General features: G+C 34.0%; 1 protein-coding gene across 6 annotated transcripts in view; it reads left to right on the forward strand.

The window, feature by feature from the left end:
* HMCN1 (hemicentin 1) overlaps window positions 1–13,438 on the forward strand; it is a 454,750-nt gene that overhangs the window by 246,247 nt on the left and 195,065 nt on the right. For 5 of the 6 annotated variants that reach the window (XM_015447093.4, XM_015447120.4, XM_005540243.5 and 2 more), the window contains 7 exons: window positions 2,119–2,246; window positions 3,718–3,990; window positions 6,358–6,453; window positions 8,974–9,168; window positions 10,190–10,320; window positions 10,486–10,633; window positions 12,612–12,738. In XM_015447093.4, the coding sequence (XP_015302579.3) occupies window positions 2,119–2,246; window positions 3,718–3,990; window positions 6,358–6,453; window positions 8,974–9,168; window positions 10,190–10,320; window positions 10,486–10,633; window positions 12,612–12,738 (1,098 nt within the window). The remainder of the gene's footprint in view (window positions 1–2,118; window positions 2,247–3,717; window positions 3,991–6,357; window positions 6,454–8,973; window positions 9,169–10,189; window positions 10,321–10,485; window positions 10,634–12,611; window positions 12,739–13,438) is intronic. The other variant, XM_065538528.2, reaches the window with a different exon arrangement.

Here is a 13,438-nt window from a genome sequence, read left to right on the forward strand (position 1 = left end):
CTTATCTGAGAGGATTATGTAAGATAATGTACATTTCACATTCATTGTCTCTAGTTCTTGGTTACTATTTTAACCCAACATCAAGGCAAAAGTTACTGGTGAAATAAGAATTAGTCACTAGACTACAATTAACTTTCTATTAGAATCATTGATATATAATTATGAAGACATAAATTCATGCTAGTGTCATTTCCCTACTGCCAGTGAAGGAAAACAATTAAGAAGGACTTTATATAATTTTACTATTTGTTTGAAAAAATTTTCTTTGAATGTTTTTGAGTAAAAAATTATAGTAATACAGATCAGAAAGTTTTATTGTTCCCTTCCACAGTCGCAATTTCTTCTCCCTCTTCCCAGGGGCAAACACTGCCACAAACTTGGTAGGCATTCTACACATACATCCTTAAACAATGTAGATTACTGTTTTCTGTGTTTTCCATTTTGTTTTGTGTGTCTGTTTTCAATTTGCTATTGTAAAAAATAGTATATTATTATTTTATTAGTTGCTTTATTAAGTTAACATTTGTCTACTATTATACATAGGGATTCCATTTATTCATTTTAACTCCTACATGCATATTCTACATTTTATTTTTTCATTCCTTTATTTATGGACATTCTAGTTTGTTTATTCTTTCTATTTTTTTTTTGTTTGTTTTTAAAACAAGGCTTTTCAGTGAATAGCTTTGTATATTTCTCTTTGTATACTTATGCATGACTTTCTTTAGGACCTACATACAGAGCTACAATTCCTGATCAAAGCAAACTCCTGCTTCCAGCTTCATAGGCATTGCTAAATTGCTTTCCAAAGGGACAGTATTGATTATCCATCCACCAGCAGAATATGGGTGTACTTGTGTCCATGTTCTAATTAGCGCATGGTATTGACTGACTTAGGAATTTTTGCCAGTTGATGGGTGTAAAATGGTATCTTGTGATTGTTTTAATTTTCATGTGATTGACTTCAAGTGAACTGAGAATCTTTTTATGTGTTTGTTGGCCATTTGTGGTATTGAATAACCTATAAATCTGTTGCACAGTTTTCTGGTGACTTGTCTTTCTCTTATTGAATGTAGAAATTTGGTCTTTATTTTTGATAATAATCTTTTGTCTTTTATATGTGTTGAAAATATCTTCTCTCAGTCTATTGCTGTGGTGTCAAGTTTATGTGTGGTGCCTTTTGTTGTACAGAAGGTTTCAGTTTTTAAGGAGCACAATGTATTAATCTGTTCTTTTTCAGATGTGTACTTTTTGTATCTTAACATGAAGCAGATTATAAACATAACCTTCAGTGTTTAATTCTAATATTTTAAGTTTTGTTTTTCACATTTTGGACTTCAATCTATCTGAATTTTAAATTTTGTAAGTAATATCACGTAGTGCTCTCATTTTATATCTTTATTTTTCCATTTGAAAAGTCAGTTGCACAACATCACTTTGAATAGTCAATACGTTCCTTACTTTTTGTGATATAACCTCTGATGTTACATATTACATGTTGAGTTCTCAAATATGCTGAGGTCTTTCTGGAGGACTCTGTCCTTAACTGTTTATTCATTTGCATGTCTCTGGGCCAATAGCCCTATTCATTTGACTTAGCTGTGTAAGAAATCTTGGTATTAGGTAGGTGTACCTGGCCTCCACTACCTTTAAAACTATTTTAACACAATGCAATAAATTTTTATATGTAGGTCTGGCTCACCCAGCTGCATTGCTACTCAAAAGGAGGAATATATTCAACTATTTTTGAGAACATATATATCTTCTTTTTGCTTTACTTTAACAATGTAGAAAATAATAACAAATTGCTCAGAATAAATTCAAAGTTAACTCAAATACACATTTGCTTTGTAGAGCAGAAAGATGTACAATTATTTGGCAATTTCAGACCATTAAGATTTAAAAGTAAAATAAAACTGTTTTTCTGTTTGCGGGAACATCATACACAAGATAATTATGAAAAGTCCTGGCTTTTAAGGTGTATAGATAGACATTGCAGATGGGAAAATGATTTTAAAAACTACTTGCAGAGTAGTAATTTCATACTGAAGTGTAGCTGCATAGGGGATATTTAAATTCGCCTGTTCCATGGTCTACTATATGGTTTCTTTCTTTTAGACACACGTTCCTCCCTTCTGGTTCAATGAAGATCACTGAAACCCGCATTACAGATAGTGGGATGTATCTTTGTGTTGCCACAAATATTGCTGGGAACGTGACTCAAGCTGTCAAATTAAATGTCCATGGTGAGTTTTGAAATGAGAGCATATGACAACCCTGTGGACTGGCCACAAGAAAACCCATAATCCTAGTTTATTTGATAGCTAATTTCCAAATTGTTTATGAAGTAATTAAAGAAAACATTCTCTAAAATCTGAGACTTGTGATTTTCTTTCATTTACTCTGAAAAGTTTTTCTGCTATTTATAAACAATCTTTTGTTTCTTCCTTTATCAAATAAACTATATTAAATTTTTGGATCTCGATTTTTCTAAAGGTCAGCAGTCACTTATTGCTATTATTGTTGATATATGGTAGAAAGAAAATGTGTTTAAGCTGGTAACATTTTATAGAAGCTAATACAAATTTTTAAATAATAATTTAGTAGTATTTAAATGATCATTTTCAATATTTAAAGATCTCAGCAACTGAAAAAATTCTGTTTTCTAGGACTCTTTGACTACACCTCCCTAGTTAGTTTGCTTTATTCCTCCAATCCACACAGTCCATCCAGTTCTTCATTCATTCAACACACTGAGTGCATACTCTACACCAGGCATTGTTTAGATGAACGATATTCAAATATCAGAAGAAATTAGCTCAGATAGTATTGATCTGATTTCACTCTCAGATGATCAGGACAATTGTGTCCGCATTGATTATGGGGTGTGAAGTCATGTAAGAGTCCTGTCATTTACTAGCTCTAGGGCATCAGGCATATTCACTAACCTTTCTTATCTTTAGTTTTCTCTTTCATAAAATGATGATAATACTATCATCAAATATATAAGGTTCTTGTTAGTGACAACCTTTAGAAAGTGTTCATTAAATATTAAGTTAAAGAATGTATGGTGCATTAATTATAATTATATCCTTGTGGCTCAACTTGATTCTACAGTGCACAATGCAAGTATGTGGAAATCAGGAATCCTTTTCTGGTATTTTGATAAACTACTGCATTTAAATTTCTAAAGGAAGTTGATAAAAGGAAGAGATAGAGGCTCTTTGTGGTTTTCTTATCTGAAATTAGCAAAGGCTTTCATGAGAAACTTTTCTTATTGTCTGATCCTTCTACAAAGAGAACAGAAACTGAATACATGGAGAGAAATGCTTTTTAACCCTTATAGAAATTACCTGGATTGCCTTTTAAGAGAGTTTTTAACCTAAAATTATTCACAAATTAAAAGATGCTTAACATTTTAAAATGCTTGCTGTTCCTCAAGTTTGGAACTAACAGTTTTATATTTATTATTTCCTGTAATCCTTGCAATGTACTGGGATTACAGGCTATTTTCCCTGGATTATCAAGGAAACAGGCCTCAGGAAGTTTACTGACTTATCCTAGATCACCTAGCTAGTGAATGGTTCGAGCCTAGGTCCAAATCTTGAAATTGTTTCACTTTTCCATGCTGCCTGTTGATAAGGAGCTCTCATTTAAAGTGAGTAAAGGAAGGAATTTGTAAAAGTTGGATTATTAATACCCAATTATTATTTCTAGTTCCTCCAAAGATACAGCGTGGACCTAAACATCTCAAAGTCCAAGTTGGTCAAAGAGTGGATATTCCATGTAATGCTCAAGGGACCCCTCTTCCTGTAATCACCTGGTCCAAAGGTGGAAGCACCATGCTGGTTGATGGAGTGCAGCATGTTAGCAATCCAGACGGAACTTTAAGCATCGACCAAGCCATGCCCTCAGATGCTGGCATATATACTTGTGTTGCTACTAACATAGCAGGCACTGATGAAACAGAGATAACGCTACATGTCCAAGGTGATTTTTGACACAGGAAAATATATGTATATGGGGTGGGGAGTGAGGGAAAAGCCCTAGAGCTAAATAGATTATCTTGAATAATCTTAAATTACTTCAGAAAGAGCTCTATATAACTTTTGTGACTCTTTGAAAGGAGAACCATTCCCAAAAGAAGTGAAACATACCATTTCTAAATCTGCATCAATTTTTGTATGCTTACTTTTGAAACAAAGTTGCCATGGATCATGTAGATAACAGAAACAATCCTAGATGATGCCCCACCCACTATTTTTGGTTTGGAAGACATTGCGGGAAGAGTGAATTAGAGTAGGTTGTCACCTCACAGTGCTGGGGTGCACTCAAAATAGAGCCCTACGAAATCTAGATCCACTACTTCTCTATTAATACTGTATTTGCTTTGAAGATTTAAAGATCAGTGTTTATGTATTCAAGCAACAAATATTGATTGAGCTCTTGCCAGTCATCTGTCATATTCTAGATGGTGATGAGAAAGTAGTAACAAAGGCAAAACCCCTGCTTTCATGAGCTGTTCTAGTGTGAGTAGATGGAAAACAGACCAACATATAAACAAGAAATACAGATTATGAAAAGTGCTTTGTAGGAAGTTAAAATAAGGCAATGGTCCTGAGAGTTGCCTACTTTAGATTCAACTATCAAGCAGGACTTCTCTGAGGAGGTGATCTTTAGAGTGAGATCCTCTGGACTGGAAAGAACCGGCCACATGGAAATCAGGGGGAAGAACATTCTTGTCAGAGGGAATACTAGTACAAAGACAAGAAGAAAAGATAAGCAGGTATGGTACTTAGCACAGTATTAGATAGTTCTTAGTGCTGTACTGAGTATTAGTATTAATTAGTACTAATACTGTTCTAAGTACCTGTACTAAGGTACAGTACTAAGGTACAGTACAGTACTAAGGTACCTGACCCATTGCCAGGTTTGTTGGATGGTTGGCTAGGACACTAATGGAGAAGTTTTCGTGTTCATTCCACAAACTTTATTGGGTATTCATGTTTATAGTTGAATGGGAAAGATAATAATTCAGGAAATAATCTCATGATTACATAACTAAACATTGGTTAGTGCCCTTATGAAATGGTGGAAGGCTCTATATAAGCTTTTAACAAAAAGACAAATCACAGAAGGCTTCCCTTGGGGTAGGGACATGTCAGTTGAGATTTGAAGGGTAGGTAGAAGTGAGGGGCAGCCCTTCCAAGAGAATGTGAAGAGAACTTTCCAGGAAAAGGACATAGAATATGAAGAGAAGGGCATGTAATATTTTGGGGACACCGGAATCAGTCATCGTCAATGAAGGCCAGCTAGCTGCATTCCAGACTGAGGACTGAGTAATATGTGATGAAGCTGGAGATGTGGTCATGGGTCAGGTTATCCAAGACCTAGGAAACCAGACTAATAAAGTTAGACTTTATTCTAAATGCGATAAAAAGACTTTAAGAAGTCATAGTTGGGAAAGTGATGTGGCTGATTTCCAGTTTTAAAATCACTCATTTGGGAGGGAATCATTCAGCTAGAGAAGATAAGGGAAACTGGTATAGACTAGTATAGTAGCCCAGGTAAAAGATGGCGGTAGTTAGAATGGGGAAAAGAAGGGAATGGGCTAAAAAATAATTAGGAAAGGAAATACTCAGGACATGGTAATGGATTGGATATGAGACTGAAGGAGATAGAGTTCTCAAGAATAACTCCCAAATTTCTTCATACAATGAATGGATGATGAAGCTTTTCAGAGACATGAGATGCACTCACAGGGGGCACTTTGGAAAGAACAGGTCTGAAACTTTATCTTATAGACAAGATGAGTACAAGTAATGATTTGAATTAGATAAGTCAGCGATGAGATTTGTATTTCAGAGAGAGTATTCTGGGGACTGTGCAGAATATCAATCTAAAGGGGAACATGTTTGAGAAAAGGATCCCTATAAGAAGTCTGTTGGAATAGTCTGGTAAGAGAAAATAAGGGTTGAAAATAAGCAATGGTCTTAAACATAGAGAGGAAGACACAGATATGCGAACATATATGGTACTATATGATTAGATATGGAGGCCAAACTTAAGGGAGAAAGAAAAATGACTGGGTGGACCATAATGCCTTCATTGAGGGAATAAGGGAAATAGAACAGGATTGCGGGAAGCATAATATAATGAATGTTGTTCGGAGAATTTTCAGTTTAAGGCGCTGTGTCACATCTAGGTAGAAATGTTTGGCAGCTGGAAATTGGAATCATATTTAAAAGAAGAATCAGCAGAGATAGCAGCTCATCAGTGCAGGTGGTTCATTGTGCCTTAGGAGAGTTTGAAATTGCTCAAATAAAGCCTGTGATAAAGCATTTATTTTCCTAATAGAACCACCCACAGTGGAAGATCTAGAACCTCCATATAACACTCCATTCCAAGAAAGAGTGGCCAATCAACGCATTGCATTTCCATGTCCTGCAAAAGGTATGTAATACTCAAAGATATAGGCGTTGGCATAATGTTATATTGTTTCAGAATGCTATATTGAACCCAAATTGCCATCCTTATAAAATTCCACATCAATCCTTGGTACAACATTTGAGCATAATAGAAACTAACCCATCTTTTGGATAACAACTCTTTGAATAAATATTTTTTTTCTTTCAGGTATTTTATTTCTTTTAATGTAAAGACTTTCCATTCTTTCAAACTTGCCTAGTCTCACATGTTTTCCAGGTAGTTCAGATCCTTCCTGCTACTTCTTATTTCATTCTTTTTTTTTATTTTTTAGCAGGTTTTCTCTTTACAATGTGATAGCTGGAGCTATTCAAAATATTCCAGATTTATCTCAACCTGGCAGAGGTATAATTAGGACTATTCCTTTGTTTGTTCTGGACACTTCTGAAAACCTCTTTTCCTAGATCTCCTCTCAACTGGTAATTCTAGGACCAGATTGTAAATTGTCACTTGGAGGCTTATTCAAGCCCTTCTTTTCCTTGGATTTCTGGGCTTTCTATCCTACCATGTTTTCTGCCAGGAGATTGATATTATTTCTCCTCAGGGGAATATGAAAAGGACTGTCACTTTCACCCTAACTCTGCCAAGTAGGTAATTAAGAACATCCTCTCTCAAGCGTGTATTCATCAGCAGTGATTCAAAGCAGGTTTGTAGCAGTTCTGGCAAAGTCCAAGCAGTAGTCTTTCTGTAACCTCCTGAGGGCCTCCAGATGGCTAGTACCATTTGTGCCCCCCTCGTGTGCCTTTTAGCAGTTATTCCTGGGCGGCAGCAACTGAAGGTCTTCTGTCTGTCTCTGTTTCTCTGGCAAGCTTTTCAATCGCAGCAGTCGCTGTCACCAATGATTACTTTATTTTCTACCAATATTAAAAGAAAAATATCTTTAGCAAGCTTTCCAGATACCTAAAGAATTAACAATAACTATTCCAAGAGTCGCTGAGAATTAGGGAGGTGAAGCCTGGAGAGGAGGCCTTCTTTAGAAGGGTTTAAGTTCAGGGAAGTACTATGACTGCTCACTCCCACTGGACCCGCTGGTGGCCCTGTTGCTTCTTGTTCCCCTCTGGATTCCTGACTCCCAAGCTAATTTATTGTTTTGACTTCCCTTTTCCACCTAGAAAAACATGTCTTCCTTACTTCTTCATTTTCACCTGGAATATAGTGCTTGAATTCATTTAAAGTTACTAGACATCTTTTTCATTATCTTTTATTTTGAATTTCATCTCACTCATGATTGTTCTATCATTTAAAAATTAAAGATAATGCAACTTCTTTCTTTTGTTTGTTCATTTACATTTTTATTACCTCAACAAATATTAATTAAGTAGTCTGATTAAAATTCATGAAGGAATGACTGGGACGTAAGGAAATGATTACAGCCTCCTTTTTTCTTGACAACATGGACAGGCAACTAGAATCCGTCAGTTTAACCTTTTTGTTCTCATCAGTCGACATTATACTATGAGCACAATTAAATAGGCCAGTCTTTAATTTTTTTCCATAAATATAATTTTCATAGTCACTGTTTAAGCCTTTAATTCAATTTAAGTGTAGCTTCAATGACATATTCTATGTATTTCTGCTATTCTTTTATATATATCCTGGGTTATATATTCATCCTTTAATATTTTACTATCATTTAATACAGGATTATTAACAATGTCTTCTGTAGTCATGTAATTTTTATTTAATGTGTTTTCTTCTTCTTATAGAGATTAAATAATTTTTTTAAATGCTTAGAATAATACCTGGCAAAATGTTTGCTAGATAAATACATCGTTAGTATAGATTTAATGTTTACTTATTTCCAATATTCCTTTTGATTCTATTATACACTCAAAGATTGTTGTATCATTTTTTTTCTCCAAGAGTACATAATTTCCATTCATTCTGTTAGTCATAAATGAATCCAGGAAAGCTATTTGTCTCACTACTTTCTCAACTACCATTTCAAGAATTGAGCTATTATCCTTTGTTTAACAGAATGAGATCTCCAAAAGATGCATGAACAGTAGAGTTTCCTCATCTCTACAATATCAGGCCTTTTTAAAAAAGGGAATTATAAAACATCATGTCTCCACATCATGTATACACTCTGTTTGGTTGACAATCTTCATGTTGTATTTCTGTGACAGTGTCTTATTTTTGCTCTGTCTTTATTTCACCCTAAAACTCTCCCCACATCCAGTCCGTAGGATTAATATAGTTCTTGCCCCACCAACAAAGCACTGTGAACTCACTAGGAAAATGCTTTACTTACTATCATCTGAATGTTTAGATAGAAACAACTTTGTTCAAACTTTACCATAGGTCTCTTAAGACCCACTGGGATTTAGAGGCATTAACTAACATAATCTCTTCATATTTCCATACCAGGAGAAATATCTTGAAATTATTGTCATAAGAAAAACTTTATTTCTCTTTGATATATTTGATATTTAATAATTTCTGATTTTGTGGTAAAATATCACAAGACTCTAATTTCTTATTTAGGTACCCCTAAACCAACCATCAAATGGTTACACAATGGTAGAGAATTGACAGGCAGAGAGCCTGGCATTTCTATCTTGGAAGATGGCACCTTGCTGGTTATTGCTTCTGTTACACCCTATGACAATGGGGAGTACATCTGTGTGGCAGTCAATGAAGCTGGAACTACAGAAAGAAAATATAACCTCAAAGTCCATGGTAAATATTGCTAAAATCATGTAACTGACTACGTTTGTCAGTCTCCCGTTCTTAAATGTTTAAATTATTCTCTCAGTGTGGTATCATTTAATATTAATGTGAATAGCAGTAGTACCAAACAGAAATCTGGTGGTCTGATTGAATTTATTATTGGATTTAAACTTTCATGTAATTTTGTATTGTGACTTTACATCATTCAAAATTCAAATGGTAGAAAAAGATACATGATAAAAAGTCTCCTGACCCTGAGCTGAGCCATCTACTTATCCTCTATTTGGGATAAAGGAAAGTTATCTCTGTGTGTGTGTGTGTGTGTGTGTGTGTGTGTGTGTGTCAGAGATATTTTATGAATATACAAATATAATGTTTTATCCTCTTTTTATTTATAAAATGTACACATATAATAGAACATTATATTCACATTTTTCACCTTCTCTGTCTCATTAAACAATCTATCTTGGATTTTATTTAATGTTCCTAACTCTATAGCATCTCATTGTATACATACACATTTATTTGATCTTCCTCTATTAATGATGAGCATGTAGATTATTAACAATTGTTTTTATTAACCTTTAATGAAAATACTGTATATATGCCATTTTGCATAAGTGAAAGTGTATATATATTTTAAAATTTGATGAATATTGGTTTCTTTAGACACTGGGCAATATTCACCCTCATCAACAAAGTAATGAGTCTCATGTGACTTAATTAAGACCCCATAAGCTTATATTTTGAGTAATATGTGGAATAAAAGTAGATTCTCCCTTAAGCTTATCCCAAATTTCATCCTAAATTTAAAACCTTGAAATAATAAAGTAAAAATCCAATAAGGGTTGTTATTATGAATACATTGGTCAAAACTTTTTAATTTTGTAACAAAGCGTATGCTTAAATATGTCTAGCTTTTCTAGCCATCAAATATTTCAGAATTTGCTGTATAAAGGCCATTATAAATAATCTCTATAAATAATATTTATTATAAAACTACCTAGCTATGACTCCTCTCTTTTTGCAGTTCCTCCAGTAATTAAAGATAAAGAACAAGTTACAAATGTGTCAGTGTTGTTAAATCAGCTGACCAATCTCTTTTGTGAAGTGGAAGGCACTCCGTCTCCCATCATTATGTGGTATAAAGATAATGTCCAGGTAAATAGTGTCATCCAAATATGTGTAATTCCTTGCCTCTGCATCTGAAGTAAGTTGTTCAGATGTTCATTTCTTACTACTAATAAAATAAACTTTCTACTTCATTTTTTAATTATGCATTTTTATTAGGATTGGAAATAACACTGACCATTTTGGCCCTTAAAGGTGACTGAAAGCAGCACTGTTCAGATTGTGAACAATGGGAAAATACTGAAGTTCTTCAAAGCCACTCCAGAGGATGCAGGAAGATACTCCTGCAAAGCAATTAATATTGCAGGCACTTCTCAGAAGTACTTTAACATTGATGTGCTTGGTAAGAAATAACATCCTTTTAAAAAACTACAATTCAGAGGCATTTCTTACCTAAAATAGAGCTGACTATATGAAAAAGAGAAAAAGATAAATTGACAGAAAAAAATATATAGTTTCATTCTATTATTTTTGTCCTTATTATTTGTTAATCAGAACCGTATGATATAGAAATTTTGAAGAGTTTCATTATTTATAATAGAGAGATGCCTTTGAATCATATATACAATAGTATCAAATACTCAAAAGCGGTACTGCTATATTGTGTAAAATAAGAAATTATTACTCTTGTCAATTTCTCTGGTTAAGTAGGCAGGATATTCTTTGGGAAGTGGCTACAACAGGGTGATGCAGAATATATCACATTCATGCTGTGTACATCCTGAAGCTGCTAGGCTGTACTTGAACAGAAGGTAGTAAATCCCCTTTCCTCTGCATTCTAATTGACTCTTGTAACTAAGTCAGTCCTGATTCTAATTAAGTAGGTAGCAGCTGTAATAAATTAGGATGTGAGACATTTTAATGGTAATCATAAATTTAAAATTCTATAATTTTAGTTTGTGAAATTATATTTGCCATTTAAAGTTCACTTTGTGAAAAAATGACTTTCTCCATTTTCAATATTTTGCTCCTTACAATGGGCACATAATTTGTAAGTCTTGAGTAGAAGTGAGGTGGAGGAATGATACTGCATAAAAATTATATTCATAAACTGCTATAACATAAAAATAATTCCTCCCATTAGGCTTCTCAAAGCCTGAAATTTTTCTTTCCACAAAATCACCATTATTATATTTAAGTATAAGTTATAAAAACAAACTAAGAAATCATTGTTATCATGAGTCTTATTGACATTATTTCTCCTGGTACTCATCTGCTCCCTTGACTTAATTCCATCTGTGTGCTGATGACTCCCAAATTTTTATCTCCAATTCAGACTTCTTCCCTGAGCCTAGGGATAGATAGCTAATTTTCTCCATAGTATTGTGACTTGAATATCTTAGTTTTATATCAAACAAAGAGGTCCCAGTGAAAGCCAGTTCCAGTTGCCTTCAAGATCCCCATTCTAGGGACTGATACCTCCATCCACTCACTTGCTTATTCCGGAACTTCCAGGTTCTCACTACTACCTTCTCCCCAACATTTCAAATCTATACATTTCCTGTTATGTCTACTTCCTAATTCTTTGGTGATCTACGTCTTTTCATCCTTCTGTGAAAGTCTATCATCATTCATGAGCTGAATTAATGTAATAGCCTAAGGTCTCACCTGAATCCACTTCTTGCTACTGTAATTCATTCTTCACTTAAAAGCATGTGGTCTTAAAACACAAATATGATTACACCCCACTCCTCCCCTACTGAAATCCTTTAGTGGCTGGTCATTTTTCTGAGGATGAAGACCAAACACTTTAACATGGTGTGAAGGGGGATGACTAGACCGAGAAGTATCCAGAAGCTCTTTAATAAGCTTGATAATCCCAAGAATAAAAACTAGCACATTATTTTTCATGTTATATTGCATACCAAATTTACCATCTTAGTAGTTTAAAAGACAAAGGTAATATATTTCAAGTAACACAACAGTATATGTAGAATTTGAACATTATAAGAGTGATGTTAATTGTCATTCATTATCCAAAATGTATCGCGGTAGCAAATTACATTATATAAGCATCACTGATCACTTACATTCTAAGCTACTTTTGCGTATGAGTTTAATACACCCAAAAATGAATCCTATACTATCATAATTCTTGCAGGTAATTGTCTTGCTAGCAAATATTTTATAAATATGTTTCTACATTTAAATTTATCGTTTGGGTACACAGAAATGATATGAAAAAGTGTTGTTGTGTGGTATTTTATGTTTGACATTAAGATCTTGTTGAAATACTATAGAAATCATTGACTGCTTTCTAACCCCATGCCTGCTCTTTTTGCTGAGTAACAGAGTTTCATAATACACTGTCTTTGTTCAAGTTCCACCCACCATAATAGGTACCAACTTCCCAAATGAAGTCTCAGTTGTCCTCAGCCATGACGTCGCCCTTGAATGCCAGGTCAAAGGCACTCCCTTTCCTGATATTCATTGGTTCAAAGACGGCAAGTGAGTATCTTTTCTGTATTTGTTGCAAGGGTTCAATTGATAGGAAAAAGATGTATAAAAATGCATGTGGACTTTCTCCCTCTTAATTATTTTATTACATAGAATATTATTAAATGAGCATACAGGAAAAACAATATTGCTCAAAAACTAGTCTAAAAGTCTTGTAATATTTTTCATTCTTATGGATTCAAAGCTCCCTATAAATGTTGGGAATTCATTTTAGAAACACAGAGAAACTCAAATTTAATATACACTAAATATCCTCTGTCTAAAGGCTAACAGTGAAAAATACAAGATCCAAATGTGAGATGATTTTCTCTTTACATGGAATTTACTTTTTAAAAAGGAAAATGTTTTTATGACAGTGAGATGAATACTAAGCTAGTTCTGTGTACCGGCAAAAAGGAACTACAGATGTTTCTCCAACTCCAGATCTCAAGGGCTGCTGAGGTGTGCCTACATAGAAGTGGCTGCAGTGGTCTGTATTGGTTGTGAGAATTTATTTCTCAAATGGTGGTTACAGTTTGTGTTTTACAGTTTCTGGGAGCAGATATCTAAGGCCTAAGTAGAAAATAGTCAAGATTTTTGGTATATAAAATAAAAGATTGTATTCAAGCTTTTTATAAATCACTAATAAATACAAACAGCAACAGAGAAAATATATGGAGGATATGAACAGACAAAGTATACTAAGGCAATA

Source organism: Macaca fascicularis, chromosome 1, assembly GCF_037993035.2.
Source record: "Macaca fascicularis isolate 582-1 chromosome 1, T2T-MFA8v1.1".
Classification (NCBI taxonomy): Eukaryota; Metazoa; Chordata; class Mammalia; order Primates; family Cercopithecidae; genus Macaca; species Macaca fascicularis.